At 40.7% G+C, this 23,821-nt stretch overlaps 1 protein-coding gene across 3 annotated transcripts in view; it reads right to left on the bottom strand.

The window, feature by feature from the left end:
- Nucleotides 1-23,090, bottom strand: part of LOC127790236 (uncharacterized) — a 57,032-nt gene extending 33,942 nt beyond the window's left edge. For all 3 annotated transcript variants that reach the window (XR_008020741.1, XM_052319571.1, XM_052319572.1), the window contains exons 1-3: nucleotides 22,636-23,090; nucleotides 16,066-16,193; nucleotides 15,697-15,829 (exon numbers count right to left, since the gene is read on the bottom strand). Coding sequence is in view for 2 of the 3 variants with exons in the window: in XM_052319571.1 (XP_052175531.1) it covers nucleotides 15,697-15,829; nucleotides 16,066-16,193; nucleotides 22,636-22,795 (421 nt within the window). In the remaining variant the exon portion in view is untranslated. The remainder of the gene's footprint in view (nucleotides 1-15,696; nucleotides 15,830-16,065; nucleotides 16,194-22,635) is intronic.
- Between the last annotated feature and the right edge of the window lie 731 nt (nucleotides 23,091-23,821).

The following is a 23,821-nucleotide window of genomic DNA, read 5'->3' as shown; positions in this document are numbered from 1 at the left end:
AATAATTGGCGTATGTTGAGATTTAAGACCCAATTCAGAAAAAAAAAAAGAAACCAACCACATAATTTATGTGACACCTTGAGCAATAGCTCTATACTAAGCCTCTCCAACTGACCGAGCTACAACAGTCTGTTTTCTTGAACTCCACACCACTAAATTGTTGACAAGAAAAACAAAGACACCATTGGTTGATTTCCTAGTAACTCTACAACCTACATGATCCGCATCACAGTAGACTATAAGTGGTAGATCAGAAGGAACTGGAGAGAAGAATAAACCATGACCAACAGAACCTCTGAGGTAGTGCAATAAATGTTTGCAAGCCACCCACTGTTGCTGTGTCGGAGCGGAAAGAAACTGGCTAAGCTTGTTAACAGCAAAGGAAATGTAAGTCAAATATTGTAAAGAACCCATGATTGTTCGATACAATGAAGGATTAGAAAATAGTTCACCCTCAGATGTTAATGCACTAGTGGAAGTCATAGGAGTGTCACAAGGTTTACATCCGAGCATAGACGCCTTTCTAAGCAAATCAACTGTATATTTAGATTGAGAAAGAAATATTCCAGTGGAACTTCGAAACACCTCAAACCCAAGGAAATAATGAACCGACCCTAAAGTCTTGAGAGCAAAGTGAGTGTCCAAATCACAAATGAATGTTTGAAGAGCCAATTGGTTAGAGCTTGTAATCAAAATATCATCTACATACACCAAAACATACACAACAAACTGATCAGTCCGCTTGATGAACAAAGAAGCATCAGAAATGGCTCTAACAAAACTCCAAGAATGGAGAGCTGATCTCAACTTGGTATACCAAGCTCAAGGTGCTTGTTTAAGGCCGTAGAGCGACTTTCTAAGTTGACAGACATGAGTGGGAAATCGATCATCAACAAAACCCTCCGGCTGGACCATAAACACATCCTCATGATGATCTCCATTTAGGAAAGCATTATTCACATCCACTTGTTGAATATCCCAGCCATAAGTCACTGCTAGAGTAAACAAAACTCGGATTGTAGGAGCCTTAACAACTGGACCGAATGTCTCCTCAAAATCAATATCGGGTGTTTAATGAAACCCTTTGGCTACAAGCCTAGCCTTATGTTTAAGTATTGTACCATCAGATTTATACTTCACTTTAAACACCCATTTGCAACCAATCAGATTCATATCAGTAGAAAATGGAACCAAATCCCATGTATGATTGCGTTGCAAAGCTGGAAATTCATCAGTCATAGCCTGAACCCACTGGGAATCTAACAAGGCCTCACTAACTGAAGTAGGTTCTAGGGAACTAATAAGAACATGAGGAGAAGGTTGAGAAGAAACAAGGAGTTTGGTCTTGGACCGAGTTTGCATAGGATGGGTAGAGGGAGCTGATGCAGGTATAGGGTTAGGAATCCAGGATTGAGATCTAGTGGCCACAAGGCTGGATGGAGATTCAGTGGCTAAGGTACGACAACCATTTGTATTCATAGGAGAAGAATTCACAGGCTGAGTTCCGCTAGAGGATTTAGACAACGGAAGAGATTGAAACACAATGGTGGAAAGTCCACCAGAGGTAGAAGATGATGAAGAAGCCAATACAGGTGAAGGAAACAACTTGATATAAGGAAACTCAACTGGATTGAATTCTACATGACAAGAAATGTAGATTCTTCCAGAAGGATGCAATGCAAACATTTATAACCGGCTTGACCATAGCTATACCCAATGAAAACACACTTGGTAGAGTGAAAATCAAACTTGTGTTTATGATAAGGTCGAAGATAAGGAAAACATGTACAGCCAAAATGCTGTAACTTAAGATAATTCGGCTGCTTGTGAAAAAGAGCTTCAAATGGAGAACATAATTTGAGAGGAGAAGAAGGTAGAAGGTTAATAGTGTGCACAACAGTGTTGAAAGCATCAACCCAAAACTTAAGAGGCATATTGGCATGAGACAATAGAGTAAGCCTCATTTTAGCAATATGCCTATGTTTGCGTTCAGCCACTCCATTTTGCTGATGAGTATAGGGATATGTGAACCGAGGTTGAATACCATGATGACGAAGATAAGGAATAAAAGCTTTAAATTCGCCACCATTATCAGTTTGTAGGGCCTTAAGTTTGGTCGAAAATTGAGTTTCAACAAGCTTGTGAAAGGTTTTAAAAACACACAAGGCATCGGATTTAAGTTTCAGAGGGTATAGCCAGGTGTACCGTGTATATGCATCTACAAAAACAATATAATATTGATAACCTTCAACAGAAATAGTAGGTGAAGGTCCCTAGAGGTTAGAGTAGATTAATTCGAAAGGTTGTTTTGGTGTTATAGAGCAATCAACGAATGGTAATTGATGTAGTTTCCCAACCTTGCAAGAATCACAAAAGGAGAGAGTAGAACTAGAGCAGGGAATATGAATTTTATTCAATACCATTTTCAGAATATGAAAAGAGGGATGGCCTAATTTGGCATGCCATTTATTACACAATGTGCTGTTAAAAGCTACATTTACATGCATAGGCAGTTCAAGAAAAAATGAATCTGGCCTATTACATTTATTTGCTAAAAGAAAAGTTCTACTAGAACAAAAGGAATGAAGAGTTGATTCAAGAGGCTGGGCAGAAGTGCTGTTAGCATGACCAAATGTTGAATGCAGCCGATAAAGCCCATCCTTAAGAAATCCTCTGAGAAGAACCAGCCCGGAATTCTTGTCCTTGATCAAACAAGAAGAGGAGTTAAATTTAGCCACAAGATCATGATCTCTAGTGAGTTGAGAAACACTAATTAAATTCTTACTCATATTAGGCACATGTAAAACATTGGATAGAGAAATGGTAGAAGCTGGTTGAGTATGGGTATTCAACTATCCAAGACCAACCTGAGAGATAGGAAGTTTCTTACCATTACCAACGAAGACTTTGTCATTGCCATTGTATGGAGCATGTAAAGAAAGGTTGTTGAGGTTTGATGTAACATGATTAGTTGCCTCGGAATCAACAAACCATGAAGAATCTGGTAAAACAGAAGGCTGAGAGCTGTCAAAATTCTATGGCTGAGAAAAATGGCCAATTGTTCCATACGCAGAACCTACATCACTAATGTAGGGCTCGTTAGATTCACAGTGAGAGGCTATATAGGCTCTTGGGTCAAAAGAAGAACTCGAGTTACCTCTCCCATAGGCCTGACCAGGATTTTGACTTGATTGAAAAGAAGTGCCTCTTTGAAAATTACGATCAAATCTATGATAACACTATTCCACAACATGTCCTGGCTTTCCACAAAGCTGACAATACACACGTTTATTAGACTAACGACCTCCACCTCTTCCTCCACGATTATAACCACCTCTATTTTGTATGTAACCTACGCCATGATTCACTGAACCACCAGTACCTCTCGCCTTGCTATCACTAAAGTTTACATTCAGTGTCGATGGTAAAAACAACTCAACATTAACAGATGTATGAGCAGAATTCTTGACACTCAACCATTGTTCATGCATTAACAAAAGATACTGCATTTTGTCTAAATCAATGTCGTCTATTTGATAGGTTATGAGATTGACAACAGTCTCATACTCTTGATCCAATCCATTAAGAATTGCTAGAAGAACATCCTTATCATTCAACGGTTCGCCTATAGCAGCAAGAGAGTGTCCTTTCATTTTGATCTTGAGTATATAGTCGTTAATTGACATAGAATCTTTCTTAACCGATCGAAGTTGTTGCTTAAGTTGAAAAGATTTAGCAGTTGTTTGTCTCGAATATAAATTCTCTAGACACAACCATACCTCAGAGGATGATTTGCAATGAATCACTTAAGCTAAGACTTCCTTGTCAATAGTTGAAAACAACCAGCCAAGTAACAACTGGTCAGATTGCATCCAAGCCAGATACTCAAGATTCACCGCTGTATTATCTTCTGCATCAACATTTGAAGTAGCTATATTTCGGAGGAGGTGGTGTCTTGTTGATAAACGACTGAAGATCGAAAGCACGAATAGTGGCAGAGATCTGTGCCTTCCAGAAAAGAAAGTTGTTCGGATCAAGGCGAATCGAAATGTAGTTAAACGCCTTGGTCATCTCAACAAAATTCAACTGAGATGCAGACGAAAGTGACGACGAGGCATGTGGAGGAAGAGAGGAAGCAGAATTCGAACTAGGATTTGACGCCATGGATGTTAATCCAAAGGCTTTGATACCATGTCAAAATGTAAGAAAATGGAGGAATGATTCAGAGAGAAATAGGGAGAGAGAACTGATATTGAATTAATTCCTCAATCGAATACAGAAAAGAAAGACTATGCTGATATATATATACAATCAGCCAGCCTTTGATACAAGCTTAACGTTTTAACTTACAACGACCAATTAACGAAAAGCTCTAACAAAAAGCTAAACCATAGAGAAAGATAACAAACTCTAGTTACTCGTGTCACGTTATCTCCAACATTGATGACATGGTAGATGCATGGTTCCAAGGGTGGACCCGAATAAGGGAGAGCTATACATGGGGGAATTTACTGAAAAACTATGTGAGAGATTTGGAGAAAGGAGCATGTCAGATACCATAGAAGAGTTCAACAAGTTAAGGCAAGTTGGGGACGTTGGGTCATACTTGAGAAGCTTCAAAGAGCTGAGGTCGTTGATGAGCAACCATGACCCTCACCTATCTGAAACATACTTTGTTTCTAGCTTCCTTAGTGGCCTTAATGAGGATTTGAGGCCTATGGTGAAGATGATAAGACCATGAATAGTGGAGCAAGCAGTTGAGAGTGCCAAACTACAGGAGTTGGTAGTTGAGGCCCTGATGAAAAAACAGAGGTAGGTTGTACTTTGTAGCCATGGGAAATTGGCAGCAAAGGGGTAACAACAAAGGAACCAACAGAGACTCGATCAAGGGAAATGCACGAGGAAGAAATTTTGGTGGTCCATATCTTGGTGGAAGGCCTAATGAACCTAGGAGGCAACCTAGGGCGTGTTACAAGTGCGGGGATAGATACTACCCCGAGCACCAATGTAAGCGCTAGTTGTTATTGTTAGAGGGGGATAAAGAAGATGGACTAGAAGTGGAAGAAGGAGAAGAGGTAGAAGATTTCAGAGAAGTTGGAAGGAGGACGATGCAGAGATATCACTCCATGCACTCAAAGGAATCACCAAAAACAAGATAATTAAGGTTGAGGGCAAGGTGAAGGAGGGCAATTTGTCAATTCTTATTGATAGTGGAAGCACACACAACGTCCAAAGCACTTAGGCCTAAGCATATATGAGAAAGAATTCTTGATTGCCCTTATGGCTGTGGAGAAGTGGCGACATTACTTAGAGGTGGGGAGGTTTGTAATCAAGACTGATCATGAGTCTTTAAAGTTCTTGCTACAGCAAAAGCTGCAAACTCAATTGCAAAAGAAGGGAATAGCCAAGTTAATGGGGTTGGATTACTCCATACAATATAAGAAAGGCAAGGAAAACTTGGCAACAGATGCCTTATCGAGATGTCAAAAGGAAGGGAGTGCAGCCACTTTGGCTGTGGTAATCCCCGAATGGTGTAAGGAGGTGGTGGATAACTATGAGGGAGAAGAACACACAAAAGGCTTGCTAGAGAAATTGGCTTTGAGAAATAAGGAGGCAGAAGGGTACATTATGGTGGATGGTCTGTTGAGATATAAAGGCAGAATAGTAGTGGGTCACAGTGAGAGACTCGAGGAAAATTTTGCAATCACTGCATGAGTCCCTTTTAAGGGGACATTCGGGCATCCAAAATACTTATTTGAGGGTGAGGCAACTATTCCATTGGCCCCAGCTTAGAGTGATAGTGAAGGATTTTGTTTTGGGGTGCAATACATGTAAGAGGTGCAAACATGAGAATGTGGCATATCCAGGGCTACTGCAACCCCTACCAATTCCGAAGTAGTCATGGACAAGTGTGTCCATGGACTTTAAGGGACTACCAAAATTTGAAGGTAAGGATTGTGTAATGGTGGTAGTCGACAAGATGACTAAGTATGCACATTTTGTAGGATTAACCCACCCCTACACAACCCAAGAAGTGGCAAGGGCATTCATTGATGGAGTGGTAGCTATGCATGGGGTTCCTAAGTTCATTATATCTGATCGGGATAAGGTGTTTAGAAGTCATTTTTGGAGGGAGTTGATGAAGAACATGGGCACGGAACTCAACCTTTCAACTGCCTATCATCCCCAATCTAATGGGCAAACAAAAAAGGTAAATCAAAGCCTAGAAACCTTCCCTCGATGCATGTGTTTGCTGTAACCCAAGAGTTGGCATAGGTGTCTAGCTTTAGCACAATTGTGGTATAATTTTAGCCACCATGCTTCTATAAAAATGTCACCATTTGAGGGTGTATTTGGGTATAAACCCCCTATCCTACCAGCCACTACAGGGCATACCTCGGCCACAACTGTTGAGGAATACTTGTAGTAGAGGAGGGGGGGTGTTACAGCAACTCAAGCAAGAGTTGGTAGCATCTCAAAATCGGATGAAACAATATGCCGATAGGAGGAGGAGTGACCGAGAGTTTGAAGTTGGGGAAAATGTTTACCTAAGACTCAGGCATCCCCATCTAAAGTCTATCTCCTAGGGGCCAATATCTAAGCTCAGCCTTAAATACTTTGGCCCTTTTCCCATAATAGCCAAGGTAGGCAAAGTGGCCTACCACTTACAGCTACCGAAAGGATCCAAAATCCATCTAGTCTTTCATGTTTCCCTACTTAAGAGGATAATTGGCAAAGGAGCAGGTTAATCCGAAGCTACCAGTACTACCTAAGGAGAAGGAAGCTACAAAGGAGCTAAAGGCTATAATGGAAAGAAAAGTAGTCTACCACCAAGGAGCCCCTCTCATCCAAGTGTTGGTCAGGTGGCAAGGAGGATCTTCGAGGAAGGACACCTAGGAATACCTTCCCCAATTACTACAACAATTTAAAGGCCAACCAGCCTCTTGAACAATTCTTCAGGACAAGAAATTGCTGAAAGGAGGGGTAGTGTCACAAAACAGACGTCGAATTATGGCTCAATTTTGCTGCAGACTTTAGTTGCTATTAATTGTTTTTCTCTACTACTTTTAATTGTAATTTCCCTTTTCCAATTGATAGTTAGTTAGATAGTACAACCAGGTGTAAAGGTGGCTAGAATAGGACAAAATAGTTTGTTATAGGAGAGATGATTTGTTGTGGCAGCACCCTAGAGCAAACTATATAAACTTTGGGCTACTCCTGTAAGAGTTATCGAAAATCCAATCAAGAATCTGATTCTTACTCTCTCAAATTTCTCTCTCATTCTTTTCTCCAATCTCTCCCATTCTTTTCACGATTCTTCAGCCATCACTTCTAATTCACACTGAATTAGAAGAGTTGCTATTGTCACAGCATAAGTGTGACATTTCTCACGAAGTTTTCTTTGGCATTCCTCAACCTCTTTCACTATAAAAAACTTCTATTACATACAATCTCCTCACAAGTGCTCTATTCTATCAGTGTTCTTCTCACATGTCCAAACCATCTTAAATATGTTTAGTGCATCTTATCTTGAATATACACCACTTTGGCTCTATTACAAATAATCTCATTGCTAATTATGGCCTTTTTGATATGGCTACACATTCAGTGAACATCTTCATCACATTTTCCACACCCCAAAAGAGCAAGGTAGTCTAGAGACTCCAAAGTTCAATGATGAAGAGAATTCTAAAAAGACTAAGAAATATACAGACTATTCTAGAGTTCTCTAGGATGTTCTAGAGTTTTCTAGAATATTCTAGAAGGACGTGGAACATTCAAGAAGCTTGAAGGTACTAGAAGAATGTGGGGAGACCTAGAAGCTTCCACAAGGTTCTAGAAGGTTGTGGAAGGTCCTAGAATCTTATAAAATATCTTGTACATATCTAGCATGTTGTAGAATGTTCTAGAGAAGCATTGCTAGCCATAGGATCAGATGCATCTCCATCACTCGTTGAGGAGGTGGAATGCCTATAAATAGCCCAAGGGGGCATTGTAAGAAACAGGAGAAAAGCTAAATGCTCTCTTAAGCCTTGGGTAGTGTGTTCTTGAGTAATACAAGTACTCTTTCCAAGATTCCAACAAAAGTACTTTCCTTTCCTTTTCCTATCAACGTTCTCCTCAATTGAAGCAATTGCGCCATGCTTGGCACGAGTAGGCTAACATAGTCAAGAGCAAAGGTGATTAAGTGTTGCATGGTCGTTGGTAGCAACTCTAAGCCCAGTGTTATTAAAGGCTCAAGGCGCACTAAGGCACAAAAGGGTGTTGGAGCCTGAGGCATAAGGCGCAAGACGAGGCGCGGGCTTAATAGAACTAGGCGCATGCTTACTCAAAAAAAAAGAAAAATATATATTCTACTTGAAAAATAAGGGTATAAAATAAATTTCAACTCCTAATGACATATTTACAAGTATGTTATCAAGGAAATTAAAAAATTTAACATATACACTAATGAAAAGAACAATAAAAAATGCCAAAAGATGTAATCTAAAAGTCTTTAAGTCAACTTAAATTAAATCTTAAAAAAATTTATAGATCTTAAATCTTAATCAAGATTAACTAATTATGCATTTTAAATAACCTAAAAATCATCCTCATCATCAAGATCAAACATTTCTATATTTTCATCATTAGAAGCATCATCTATAATATCTTCTTCCATATCATCTACTCCTCTTGTTGGATGATTTCTATGGTTTAAAAGTGATGATAGTTTCATACATTTTTTTGGTAGGTAATTGTCACGGGATCAGTATGTAAATAAGGGGAGGATATAGGATATTATAGTAATATGGAGTAGGCTAGCCATTACAGCACATGGGCCTAATTCAAATGTAACCAAATAGTGGTGCTAAGGTATGGGTATTATATAACCAGCCTTCGCGTCCAGAGAAAGCAACTTTGGAAAGGATAATTGATTCATTTTTCCCTCTCATTCTCTCTCTCTCTCTCTCTCGCTCGCTCGCTCTCACTCTCTTTTCTCCAATTCTCTCCCCTAACTCTTCTTTCTCTTCCTAATACACGGGTTTCCCACGCAATCCTTACTGAATTGCAAGGAAACTACCCCTTGTCAGATTCGTAGTCTGACAATTTGGTATCAGAGCATCATCTTGGGTGATAAGTTGGTGTCAGAGATGGCGGACGGAACTCGGATGAAACAGATGGAATCGCAGCTTCATCAGATGTCGACAACGATGGGAGAGATGCAGAACCGGATGGAGGCATTGGAGAATTCTGTAGATCGAAGAATTGACGGAGTGGTGCAAGTTTGGCGAGAGGAAAGCAGGTCGCAAGCGGCGAGGTTGGAGGAGCAGATGAGGGAGCAGGGTCAGGCCCTCAAAGATCAGATGCAACAATTTGTTTTGATGCTCACTCGCCAAACTCAAGTACGACTTTCACCTGAGTTTCCTCCGAGGGATAGATCGGAGCCGATTTTGCATGACTACGGGGGAAATTCCCGATCGAAAGGATAGGCGGAATTAGAGATCGAACCACCAGTCAGAGAGGAGAATGTGGGTATTAGAAGGCCAGGCTACGGAGCCGGAACACACCAGATCGGCCTCCCTATGCCTAAGATGGAGATACCTCTCTTTGATAGCTAGAACCCACGATGGTGGGCGAGATGTTGTGGCAGGGTGTTTAGCCTACACAATGTGGCAGACGCTCAGAAGGTGACGCTAGCGGTTGCGTATCTCAATGACGAAGGAGATGCATGGTATCAAGGTTGGAGCGGGGTGAAGGAAGAGTGCTCGTGGGAAGAATTTGTGGCAGGACTTTGTGAACGATTTGGGGAGAAAGGAATGTTGGATGTGGTAGAAGAGTTTAATAAACTAAAATAGGGAGGATCGGTACAGGCTTATCAACAGAGGTTTGAGGAGCTGAAGGCTCTCATGTTACTATCAAATCCCACATTGACAAAAGGCTACTTTGTATCAAGTTTCATTAGCGGCTTGAATGAAGAAGTTTGTCCCACAGTTAAGATGTTCCAACCCAAGACGGTCCAATAAGCAGTTGAATGCGCTAAGTTGTAGGAGTTAACAGTGGAGGCTCTGGTTAAAAAATAGAAGAGTGTGACTAGAGTATGGCAAACGACGCCCTTACCATCCAATAATAAGGGATGGGGAAGGAATGGAGGACATGTGGGAACTGGAAGCAGAGGATTGGCGGCCCTACCAGCGCCTACCCAACTGTCTCAAGGACAATTGGTCGAGCAAAGAAGGTTAGCAGGCTTGTGTTTCAGGTATGGAGACAAGTACACACCTGGCCATCAATGTAGAAGATAGTTGTTGTTGTTGGAAGGGGAAGAAGACAGGGGAGAACTTGCTGAAGAGGATAGCAACATTGTGGAAGAAGTTGATGACGAGGAGAAGGTAGAGATCTCCCTACATGCACTAAGGGGAGTTGTGACCAATAAGATTATCAAAGTGGAAGGCAAAGCAAGAGATAGTCGCCTGATGATTCTAATTGATAGTGGAAGCACACACAGCTTCCTGGATGAGGGGATAGCAAGAACACTGAAATGCAGACTCTCAGGAACTCATCCCCTGTCTGTGACTGTAGCTAACGGTTAAAAGGTCTTGTGCAAATCTGCTTGTGTAGGGTTCTGTTGGCAGATGCAGGGGGAAGACTTTGAAGCTGACCTCCGCTTGCTTAAGCTGGGGGGATGTGATGTGGTCTTAGGTGTGGACTGGATGAGAGAAGTGAGCCCCATTTGTTTCGACTTTAACAAGATGGAGGTCACATTTGAGAAAGGGGGAAAAAGAATGACCCTGACCGGCAGCATAGAGACTGGGACATGTAAGATGATTTCGGGTAAAAGGTTACAAAAGTTGTTCAAAAGTAAGTGGACACAAGTAGCCCAGTTATTCTTAGTACAGGCCATGGACATGAGGGTGGACACAAATGATGACGAGCACTGCGGGCTGAACTTAGTAGAGGCGACGCACACTCCTCGGGAGGTAACTCAATCCGATTCTCTTAATTTACTCTTAGATGAATTTGTGGATTTGTTTGAGGAACCTAAGTCTCTACCACCCCCAAGACCAATAGATCATACCATTAATCTCAAACCCAATGCTGAAGCCATCAACATCCGTTCATATAGATACCCCCAAAAACAGAAAGCGGAAATTGAGCACATGATCAAAGACATGCTACACACTTTTGTTATACAGCCTAGTATCAACCCCTATGCCTCCCCCTTGTTGTTAGTAAAGAAGAAAGATGAAAGTTGGCGATTTTGTATTGATTACCGCCAACTCAATTCACAAACCATCAAGAACAAATTCCCTATACCCATTATTGAAGACCTATTAGATGAACTGCAGGGCGCCAAAATTTTCTCTAAACTTGACCTAAGATCGGGATATCACCAAATCCGAATGCATCCCAAAGATATCCACAAAACAGCCTTTCGAACCCATCAAGGGCATTATGAATTCTTGGTTATGCCCTTTGGTTTAACCAATGCCCCAGCCACATTCCAATCCCTTATGAACCAAATATTCGAACCCTACCTCCGCCAATTTATCTTGGTATTTTTTGATGATATTTTGGTATACAACCCTTCCTTTGCCAAACACCTTGAGCACTTACGGACTACTCTACAAATCCTCCGATTCAATAAGTTGTATATTAAGAAATCGAAGTGTGCATTTGCACAATCCCAAGTGGAGTATCTTAGCCATATTATTTCAAGAGAGGGAGTTAGCACCGACCCACAAAAGGTGGCATCCATGACAGCTTGGCCCAGACCGGTTAACGTGAAAGCCTTACGCGGATTCTTGGGCCTCACAGGGTACTACCATAGATTCGTCAAGGATTAAGGCATTATAAGTAAACCGTTGACGGACTTGCTTAAAAATGAGGGATTTCGCTAGAATGAGAAGGCAGAGGAAGCTTTCAGGAGATTGAAAACTGCCATGAGTATGGTACCTACACTTAGTTTGCCTAATTTCAATCAGCCTTTCATATTGGAGACTGATGCTAGTGATGGAGGGGTGGGAGCAATGTTGGTGCAAGGAGGGAGGCCGTTGGCTTTTATCAGTTAGGCACTAGCGCCCAAACATTTGGGCTCAAGTGTCTATGATAAAGAGCTACTAGTTGTTCTCATCGCAGTAGAGAAATGGCGACACTACCTTGAAGGAGGCTCATTTGCTATAAAAACTGACCATGAGAGCCTTAAGTTTTTACTACAGCAAAAATTGCATACACACCTCCAGCGGAAGGGCATGTCAAAGCTAATGGGCCTTGATTATAGCATACAGTATCGGAAGGGCCAGGAGAACAGAGCAGTTGATGCTTTGTCTCGTTGTGTGGAAGAAGGAGCATCTACAGCCATCACCGCAATCACCCCAGATTGGCTACGGGAGGTGGCGTCCAGTTACAACAAAGGGGAATGGATCAAAGAGTTGTTGGAACAGCAAATTATGGCACCAGACAGCAAGCCAGGTTATGCGTTGAAAAATGGGCTATTACGGTACAAGGATAGAATACTAATTGGGGAGGACCAGGCTCTACGTCACAAGATCCTAGAAACATTGCATGACTCCCTGGTGGGGGGTCATTTGGGAATACAAAACACCTACAACAAAGTTAAACAGCTCTTCTTCTGGCTAGGATTACGAAAGATGTGATGGAGTATGTCAAAGGCTGTGACACTTGCAACAGATGCAAACATGAGAACATACATCCTCCCGAATTGCTACAGCCACTTCCCATTCCCGCTCAAGCATGGACCCACATCAGCATGGACTTTGTAGAAGGCCTGCCGAAGTCCAAAGGTAAGGACTGTGTGTTGGTCATGGTGGATCGTATGACAAAATATGCCCACTTCTTGGGTTTGACCCATCCCTTCATCGCCCAAGAAGTGGCACGAGTTTTCTTGGATCAGGTGGGCAAACTGCATGGGCTACCTCAAGTAATTGTCTCGGACAGAGACAAAATCTTCACCAACCTCCTCTGGAAAGAACTGATGAAATCTCTCGGTACCCAGCTGCACATGTTATCTTCATATCACCCGGAGACGGATGGTCAGACGGAACGGACCAATCAATGCCTGGAGACTTACCTCAGATGCGTGAGTTTAATGCATTCTACGGGGTGGCACAAATGGCTTTCCCTCGCACAGTGGTGGTACAACACCACTTCACACTCCTCCTTGAAGATGACCCCGTTTGAAGCCCTATATGGCTACAAGCCACCTCTCTTACCACTGAGAGGAAGCCACAGTCAAGTGGCCACAGTAGACGATTACTTAATTCAGCGGCAACAATTGTTACAGACCTTACGGGAGGAACTAGCCACTGCCCAAAATAGAATGAAACAATATGCAGACAGAAAGCGAAGTGAATGGGTATTCGTTGTGGGAGACAAGGTGTATCTCAAGCTGCGACAAGCCCAATTGAAGACTCTAGCGCCTAAGGCAGTTTTGAAGCTAAGTCCCAAATTTTATGGGCCTTTTGAAGTAATTGGCAAAGTCGGGCAGGTGGCGTACAAACTACAACTACCAGAAAGGTCTCACATACACCCTGTGTTTCACGTCTCACTCCTCAAACCTTCCCCAGGCAGCCATCCTGTCAGTTCTACATTACCTACCGCTATACAACCAGCACACCAAGAAACAGAACCAATAGCTATAGTCGACAGAAGAATCATCTACCGACACCAGGCCCCTATCACCGAGGTGTTGGTTCGCTGGTCCAATTTGCACCCAGAAAACAACACGTGGGAATATCTTCCCAACCTGCTGCAACAGTTTCCCAAGGTTGCTGGTCTCCTATGACTTACTTGAGGACAAGTAATGTTTCTAGCAGGGGGGCTTGTCACGGGATCAGTATGTAAATAAGGGAAAGATATAGGATATTATAGTAATATGGAGTAGGCTGGACATTATAGCACATGGGCCTAATTCAAATGTAACCAAATAGTGGCGCCAAGGTATGGGTATTATATAACCAGCCTTCGCGTCCAGAGAAAGCAACTTTGGACAGGATAATTGATTCATTTTTCCCTCTCATTCTCTCTCTCACTCACTTTCTTTTCTCCAATTCTCTCCCCCCACTCTTCTTTCTCTTCCTAATACGCGAGATTCCCACGCAATCCTTACTGAATTGTGAGGAAACTACCCCTTGTCAGATTCGTAGTCTGACAGTAATATGCTAGACTTGAATTTGCATCTTTCTTTGTATAATGAAAACTCAGCTTCTGCGGTGTCTATAAATATTGATCACGTCAATAGAATGTCGATCATAGGATATTGAGTGTAGTTTGACTTTTTATTACTGAAATAATATAATCTTAAGAAAATCGAGACTTGAACAGCTTTAACAAAACATTGTTGAAGTAAATGAAACACAATCAAGGAAGATGGGAAACTAAGGAAAAGCCACTATTTAACTTGGGCCTATGAAAATATAATTTTCTTTTTCCCTTTTTGTCCACTTCTTGCATCTAGGGTGATATGTAGAAGCCTAAGAAAAATGGTTGCAAGTATGGGGGTGCTGTTTTGGTGACTTAATGTTGTATTTTGTTATTGCATACCTTGAATTTGTTCAATTTTCCCTATCCATCTTCATCTAGTTCAAATTCAATTGGAGCATTTGAAGTAGTAGCCTTTTTACTTATTATCAAATTTGTAGTTGAAGCAATAAATTTAAACCCTAAATAGTAAAAAATTAAATAAAGTAAAAACAATGAATAAAAACCTTGAAAAATAGCTAAAAAGCCTAAGGCGCGCCTTGTTGCGCCTTTTGGTCTGCACCCACCTGGAATGCTTTCAGGCGCCCAAGGTGCACCTTGCACCTAGACGTGCCTTTAATAACATTGACTAAGCCTATGACAAATATTAGGGGCATCCACAAAATTCTTGCAGTGATATTATGTGTAGAGTTTATTTGAGAAAAGCCACCTATTGACAATAAGATGAGTCGGACATAATTAAGACAGTTTGATCATATGTGAGAAGGAGGAGCAATGATGGAATAGAGGAAGTTTGTAGCAAAGGAAGTAGAGGAAGACCAAAAAAGCTTTGGTAAAAAACTGTTAGACATGACATGAATTAGAATGGGCTTAGATAGAGATAATTGGCAAAGTTAAAATCTAAATAACCAACCCCACCTAGTGAAATAGGATCAGTGCATTGTTGCATAAATCTAGAGCTAATTGGGGGGTTGACTAACCCCAAAAAGCTACATCCTTAGTAGCAGGACCAGCAAAAACAATCAAGCCCTTGCCTCAGGTTTTCCAGGTTAGAACCCTCTAGACTCACCCAGTAGGTATTTAGAGGTGCATGTGGCAACAAGAAAGAGTGATCAAGCAGCGAGCCACAAGGACTCCCTTAACTCGCCACCTACCAATGCAGGTATGAAGCATCAAGGTACTTTCCCATACAAGAATGACATTTTCATTACAAGGGCTCATTAAATTTGACAGGCATTCCGACGGCTTCTGGTAGGTGGGGATATGTACACTATCATGGTAAATTAGATACCTAAGTCCGTACAGGAAGTAACTGTAACAATGTGCCACCCAACGGTTTTTAGTCCATGTGTGATGCCCCATTCTGAGTTTACAAATGGCACAGTTAAAACTAGGCACCTACAGGAAGAATTCATTTACGAAATTACAAGAACTTGGAACTCATACATGCACAGCTACAAGACCTTAAAGAACTCTAAGCAAAAATAAAGAACAAACCCGTGTTGAATATATATTCTGAATTCCTGGATTGAAAAAACTCTAACAACTTCAAAGTGTTCTGAAACTTGTCTTTTAACTGCCCAAAAACAGAAGCAAGCTCCACATCTTCACTACTTGATTGCTGTTGAAGCTACAGTAGTAAGAAAAACACAAAAACAGGTATCACTCCCTTGAAATTTTATAACTGCTTGGACTTGTGACTTAAAATCACACAATCATAACCAAAAGGTACTAAAATTAGTAACATGTGATGATGCTGAGGCTTCCCTATTAAAGCTTCCACAGAAGAATCACATATTGCATTTGTAATAAAAGATAGAAAATATTTTCAGCAATTTAAAAAATCAGAAACTATGAATATCTCACCACTTTTGGCCAATGAGAGTTGTCTACCAGGAAAATAATTTCTTCAATTTGTTCACGGTTCTTCCACATGTTTTCATCAATTTTGTGGGGAGGTTGGCGTTCTGCTTCATGCACCAACAAACTTTCTCCTAGGACACCATTCATTCCAAATATAAGTTGCAGAACAAACCATTCAAGAAAGTATAGAGGAAAACGAATAACTGAGGGAGTATAATTTGCACTTTGGTGAATCAAAGAATGATTGACAATGAAACAGTACTTTCTGCATGCATGTGTGTCTTCAGGAAGTTCTCTCTCCAGTACAAGACTAAAACTGTAAGTTCTAGTTCTTGTCAGTCTTATCTTGTTAGTGCAGCACAGGACTAGTCCAGGGAATAGATTCTACAGCATCCACCTTTCCCAAAGTCTTAGCTTCTTATTTCAGTGTTAAACTAGTTCATAGAATAGGTTCTTACTGCATTACTAGATCAGTTGACAGAGAAATAATGATTGCTCATAGTTTTTATGGTTAAAAAGTGTACTCATAACCATTCCAACAATAAATAGTATGTTGAGAGAATAAATAATAAAATGACCCCTCCCTCTCTCTAAACAGTTAAGATTTTAGATGAGAAAGCAGTTAACAATTCAACATGGTACAAGGCAATCAAAACATCTTCTGACTAGATTGACTGGCATGTCTTGAACCTGCTTAGTAAATAGAATGTGACTATACAGTGGTTGACAAAAATGATAACCCCACCCGTGGTAGCTTAAGTAGGGTAGGCAACATGGTGGTGAACAGTTCAACTTAATACTTCAGATGTATTTGCCTAAAGTCTTTTACATCACAACCAACTCATAATGCAGGCCATTGATATGCAATAATAAGAACACTTTGAGAAGAGGCAACACACAGTAAGGAGAACAGAATCTAATTTTGTTTTTTGGAAATTAATCATGTGAAAGAATATGTGAGGTTCATGGAGAGATCCTTCTTTCATTTGTTACTTTGAAGCCAACCAAGAATTCCCTTCTCTGAATTTAATTGTAATTTGTAGACTAATGAGGGTAGGCACGCCTGAGTGAAAGCACTTCAGCCAGCAAAGTGAGTCAATGGTTTATGCAATAGTGAGATTTTTATCCATTTACTCTTTTTCTTGCAGGCACATTCCTTTACTTATACACATATTATAACCCCATGTGCCATTTTTGTACACCACTCATGAACTCTTTCTCTGCATACGCAAATTATTTGAAACTTTAGGTTGGCCAGTAAAACAGATAATTATGGTATCTTGACATGATATTGATATATGTTGATATTGATGATGGAGTTTTTGCATATGACTTGCTTATAAATTGAAATGATGATTTAGTATAGATACCTGTTCTTACCTGAACACTTGGATCATGCATGCATTATTTAGGAAACTAGGTAGGATACTGTTTCTAATAGTAAATACTATCAGCCATGATGCACTGTGTTAAAACAAGTTAGCAGGAGACATGTTAATGCTATGTGCTGGCCAACACATATGCATGTTTATTGGATACAGTTTCAGTAAGTTGAAAACCTGACAGGCAGGCTCATGCCTGCCGAACATGATATGCGCTGCTATGTCTATTCCCACCTATATTTCCACATTCTTTTCATGCATCTGTATTTGTATATTAAATGGTATTTTACAACCTTATTTAACTTCTTTAAGTAAAAGATATTTTGTTGCATTGAACTCTATTTTCTTGCAATGCAATGTTTCACTCCTTCCTATTATAGATGGTCTAATTCCCTGTGTCAATGTGACTCACACTGTATATTGTTTTTCTTTACAAATGCTTGACTGTTGAGGAGAGTGGCATCATTTTCTTAATCAATATAGCCATGCATTGCAATAGGATGTTCAATGTGCTGCCTCATACTTTTGACTGTGTAAACCCGCTTCTGAATGTAAAGTAGGATAATACACCCATAGACAGTTTTGCATAGACTAACCCGCACAGGGACATATAGCCTGTCAAGTCTTGGGAGAGAGACTTGAACTTGGGAACGTTTAAGAAGAGAGAGAGAGAGAGAATTTAAGAGGGAAATAATTCAATTTTCATTCAACTATGAATTCCTATCTGCCCGTCTAAGCCTTTTATAGGCTTATTATCCCTGCGGTTACAACTTATCGAGGAGAACAACAATGCCAATATGCAGTTGGCTCCCGCTTACATTTGAAAATTTAAAAGAAATTACATGTAGGCCCATGGGATTGTGACAATTCCCCCACCCTTAAAAAAACAATTCTCGTCCTCAACTTGTCCTTAACCAAACGCACACTTAGATTTCTTAATGAAAAGTTGATTAGATCTGAGGATATTAAGGGTAGTTCTAAGATGGTTCAAGTGTTGCTCAAAGGTAGGACTATAGACAAGTATGTCATCAAAGAATACAAGTATAAATTTTGAAGATGTGGTTCAAAAATTCTGTTCATGAGGGATTGGAAAGTAGTTGGGGCATTGGTGAGCCCAAATGGCATCACCAAGAATTCAAAGTGCCTATGGTGGGTCCTAAAGGCTATTTTATGGATATCTTCGGGATTCATCCTAATTTGGTGATATCCCAAACACAAATCTGGTTTAGAAAAGTATTGGGCATGATGAAGTTCGTCTAGAAGGTCCTCAAGGGTATGTGAAATTTATCCTTGATGGTCATAACATTAAGTTGGCGGTAGTCTACACAAAATCGCCATGATCCATCCTTTTTTTTAACTAAGAGAACGGGAGAGGCAAATGGACTTTGGCTAGGTCGAATTATGGCTTGTTGAAGCATGTCCCTAACCATCTTTTCTATCTTATTTTTTTGAATTGGGGGGTATCAATAGGACCTACTATTAACAGGTTCCATGTTGGGTTTAACATGGATGGAATGGTCAAATAATCTAGTTGAGGGCAGAGATTTGGGTTCCACAAAAAGATCCTCATATTCTATCAACAATTCATTAATAATCTCTAAGTAATGTACCAGGTTTGGACCTCCCTCAGGTGTGCTGGTAGTAAAGCCAATCTCGTTTTGTATTGTTTGATCCTCCAGCCCTTCCTTTATGGCCATCATTGAGAAGAATTGTGCCAGCTGATTCCATCTTTCTTTGAACACTCTTTCTAGCCGTTTTCCCGAAATCATTTTACAAGTTCCAGCCTCCTTATCTCCCGATAAAGTCATCCTCCTTCCCTCCTTCTCGAAGGATACTTCCATTTTGTTAAAGTCGAAGCTGATGGGGCTCACCCCCTTCATCCAATCCACCCCAAGGACTACATCGCAACTCCCCAGCTGCAACAACCTTAAATTCTCCTCAAACTTTTCCCAGCAAAAATCGTTACAAGATGACCTGCTCAACACCTTTTGGCCGTTGGCTACTGTGACTTAAGGGAAGTGTCCCTGCCAACGGACACTTCAGCCTTTTGGCCGTGCTTTTATCAAGAAAACTGTGGGTACTCCCACTATCAATCAAGATCAAGAGGGCACCCTTTTTGGCTTGCCCCTCCATCTTGATGATTTTGTTGTTAACTACTCCCTTCAAGGCGTGAATGGAAATCTCCTCAGTATCTTCCTCTTTGAGGTCCTCGCAATCTCCTTCCTCTATCACCCCTTCTTCCTGGTTATCATCCCCTTCTAGCAGTAGGATCTGTCTTTTGCATTGGTGCCCAATGTGGTATTTATCCCCACAACGAAAGCAAAGGCCAGCTAATCTCGTATGTTCTCTCAATTGATCCCCATACGACAGTGAACCTGTGCCCACTCCTCCTCTACTCCCATGGTTTACCTTCACTGGCTCTCTAGCGTAACCCTTTCCCCCCGAGTTAAAGGCTCCCACAACCATTCCCCTTGTTTGTTGCCTCTGTTTTTTTAATAGCGCCTCCACTGCCAACTCCTGTAGGCGGGCATTCTCCGCTGCTTGCTCTACCATTTGAGGCCTAAATACTTTAACCATCGGCCTAAGCTTCTCATTGAGTCCACTTAAGTAGCTGGACACAAAGTATGTCTCGGATAGGTGGGGTTATGTTGAATCATGAGAGACCTTAGCTCCTCAAATCGTACCTGATATGACTCTACACTTCCAGTCTGTTTGAGCTTATTGAATTCTTCTATGACATCCACCATACTCCTTTCCCTGAATCTCTCGCACATTTTCTCCGAGAACTCCGCCCAAGTACAATCCCTCCTCCGCCTTATGCACCCTTGATACCAGGCATCAACCACCTCATTGAAGTAAGCTGACGCCAGTGACACTCTCTGTTCGTCTGGGATGTTATACCAATCAAACATTCTTTCACATTTTCTTAGCCACCATCGAGGATTCACTCCATCGAATGTGGGAATGTCTACCCGAGGCATGGGAAATCCAGGTTGGTGGATATTACCCAGACCATTCCTCCCCTCGTGGAGTAATCCTTCCAACTCATCCTCGGGTTCACCCTCTATCTCCACAGCACCTTGTCCTCTGATTCCCCTGAAGAATTGTCTCTATTCTCTCCCTAGGAGGAAATTCGAGAGATATACTTACTTGATTCTGGCGGCCGAACATTAACATAAACTACTGCATTTGGGCAGCCAGATCCTCTCGCACCCTCATTATGGAGCCTTCAAGCCTTCGCTCCAGACCTTCCATGGAACTTTCTACCTTCCAATCCATTGCCACAATCGCTTCGTGACTCCGGTTAGCTCCTAACTCCAATTGCTCTATCCGATTATGGGTGTCGGTCATAGCCGAGTTGAACTGTTGTAATTGCAACTCCAAGGAATTCATTCAAGTTCCCTCCGCCATCGTCTTTATCCTAGCTCAGTCGAGGATGGTGTCTCTGATACCAATTTGCCACAGTTTGACTGTGACAAGCTGATACTAGTTCCAAAGTAATAAAAGAAGTAAGAACAGAGTAAGAGGGCTAGAAAGAGCGAGATGAATAGAAAGGATAGAGAGAATAGAGAGGAAATGAGAAGTAGGAAGAAATTCAGATTCTATTGCTTGATCATTCCTCCCAAGAACCTGGGAGAGGATATTTATACTAGCAAGAGGTAAGGTAAGTCTACCATAGCAGATTCCTTCCCTCATGCAGTTGCAACCAACCTTTTTGTCCTATTCGCCCATTGCATGTGGGGCTTAAAACTAACTTTCAACAGAAAAAATACAACTAGATAACTAAGAGTTACATCAATAAGAAATAACAGAATATTTGGCTACTAAGGAATTAAAATCTCAGAGCAAGCTAGTTCTTCTCATGACATGAGAAGTCGGGTTTTCTCTGTAATCATCCTAAAGATTGTTTCAAGATAGTGGATTGGAAAGAGGTTGCAGGACGTAGGTCCCATAATTTGGAACTGAACCAGGATAAATCACTTTGTTCTTTACTGTTTTTCTTATTCTTGTTATTCTCTTCTATCATTTGTGTTCTTGGAGGTGTTGAGTGATTTATGTGAGTTATTGGGTTAAGAGAGTCTAGAGGGATTGTTGTGTTCTTACTCTAACATACCATTTATATTTTGTTCTGAATTTGTAAGCGATATCAATGGGATCATTGTATAGCTTAGGAAACATGAAAAATTATGTACATTAACAATATAAAAAGAATTGATAAATCTTGGTGATTTCAAGCCAAAGAGTTACACTAATCAGATAACTTCTGTTTTAGAAGTTATTTTTTTTAGTGTTTCCATGCTGAACAGGTTGGTTTCATAGTATAATATATGTGATGGATTACAACTATATCAATTATCCTCATTCACCAACATGTTTTGAAACTTTTCCACATGAGGATGGTGTTGGAACTACATCTCATGATTCCCACATAGATGGTTGCATCAAGAAGGGCATTTGACATAAAATTAGTCACATTGTTCTCTTGCATGGATTTTCATGGATTTGTATTGTTAATCTGACTTTTAGAAGTCAATACACAATGTAAATGCCGTGCCGCTAACCCTAACTTAGGTAAGAAAAAGTGCAGTTAATGATGATGAAAGAAAATAAGTTAATTTTAGTTTATTGATTATTTTTTAAAATAAGTGCACTGATTTAATTATTGTACTGGATAGGTCCTAGAAAATAGGTCCCGACAAATTAAGTGGCTACGTTAACAGAAGTTATAAGTCCAGATTATTCCTGGAGTCCAGGTTAGAGTTGTTCTCCACTTCTACAGATTAAATGAGTTATTCCATACCAATTGGTCTTCCTTTTTCTTCTCTATAAGTACGTTATGCATTACAGGGTTTCTATAATACAATTCTTACTTTTTGGGTTTCTTTCTACTCTCCATCATTACCAAAGTTCTGTTTTCCTTATTTCTTCAAGGTTAAGAGTTCAATCGTGTAATTCACACTTTCCGACCGCATCATTATGGGCATGTCAATGTTGTGCAAATCATGACCCTCTAAGAATTTGACGCTAGAATTGCCAATCTAAATGTCCCTAAAAGTCCCCTGAAAAGCATAAATGCCCATAGCCTGCCTCAGTCTAAGTTGTTAAGAGTCGCCTAGAGAAAGAATGCCGCACAAGGAATACAGAATGGAAACTGAAGCGATCAAGAAATAAATAAAAATAAAAAGATCACCTTCTGTCAGGGGAATGTCCTTTGACAAATCGTTCGTCATTAAACGAATTTGAGTCGAAAGACGAGTAACATCGTCGGATAGGGGAGGGAAGTGATACTTGTCGTAGTAAGAAGCCAGAAATGCCCTAGTTATGGGAACCAGACCTTCCGTGGAAGCCATTTGACAAGCGATAGTAAAGAGATTGAGGAAACTGTTAAAGTTCGATTCGATCTATCTGCCTGTCGCCAGCGTTCTTCTTCTGCGCTGGTTAGGTTTTTGGACATAAACCTGACCGGAAATTTACTCAAAAACAAATAACCGACGGGATTGTGGGTGGGGTTTCGCTTTCAGGGAATTCTTTGCGCCAGAGAGAGGGGAGGGGAGTTAATATGAATTAAGAAAAAGTAGCCCAGGGCCAGGCTCCAGAACCCACTGCCCAGAGCCCTCGCTGTGAGCTGTATTCTAGACTGCGATTTTTCTTATTTCTGAGCTGTATATTATATGTATGTATATTTATATATGTTATGTAATGCATGTATGTATATGTGTATAAATGGCTAAAGACATACGCAACCCCCTCATCTTTCACTATTTAACCATTTTACCCCTTAACTTAAATAAGGACCTATTAACCCCCTTAACTTCTAATTTTAAACCTATTATGTACCTTAACTACTAATTTTATAATAGTTACATACCTAAGTGAAGCAAGCGTTGTTGCGTGAGTTGCACGTGCTGTCTGATGTGGACCCCACATCGATCAAACCAATGGAAGTGTGCCACTTGTCTCGATCTGCAAGAAAGGAAGAGGGCCAACTGCAGCTAATAGTCGCCTAAAACGAGACAAAGAGATACAGACAGAGAGAGAATGAGAAATGCGAGAACGAAAGATATGAAAGAATTGAACCGATATGACACACACCAAGAAGGGGGGTGAATTGGTATAATTAAAATTTAAATATCTTTTGAGAAGCAAAATACTTTTGTAAGGTGAAAATAAAAACTTATCAATGAGCAAACAAAGTCAATAGAGCAAGGATGCAAAAATAAAAAGGAAATGATGAAAAGCAGTGAAGACACAAATTTATAGTGGTTCAGTCTTTCAAGCTTAGTCCACTACCTTAGCTATCCACTAAGGATTTTTAAAATCAATATCACTATCAAACCCCATACTCAATACGAACAGGTCCTCTAGTCCTTGACTAG

The sequence above is a fragment of the Diospyros lotus genome, chromosome 14 (assembly GCF_014633365.1).
Source record: "Diospyros lotus cultivar Yz01 chromosome 14, ASM1463336v1, whole genome shotgun sequence".
Classification (NCBI taxonomy): domain Eukaryota; kingdom Viridiplantae; phylum Streptophyta; class Magnoliopsida; order Ericales; family Ebenaceae; genus Diospyros; species Diospyros lotus.
The sequence above is the reverse complement of the archived record's forward strand: the minus strand, read 5'-3'. Positions and strand labels throughout refer to the sequence as shown.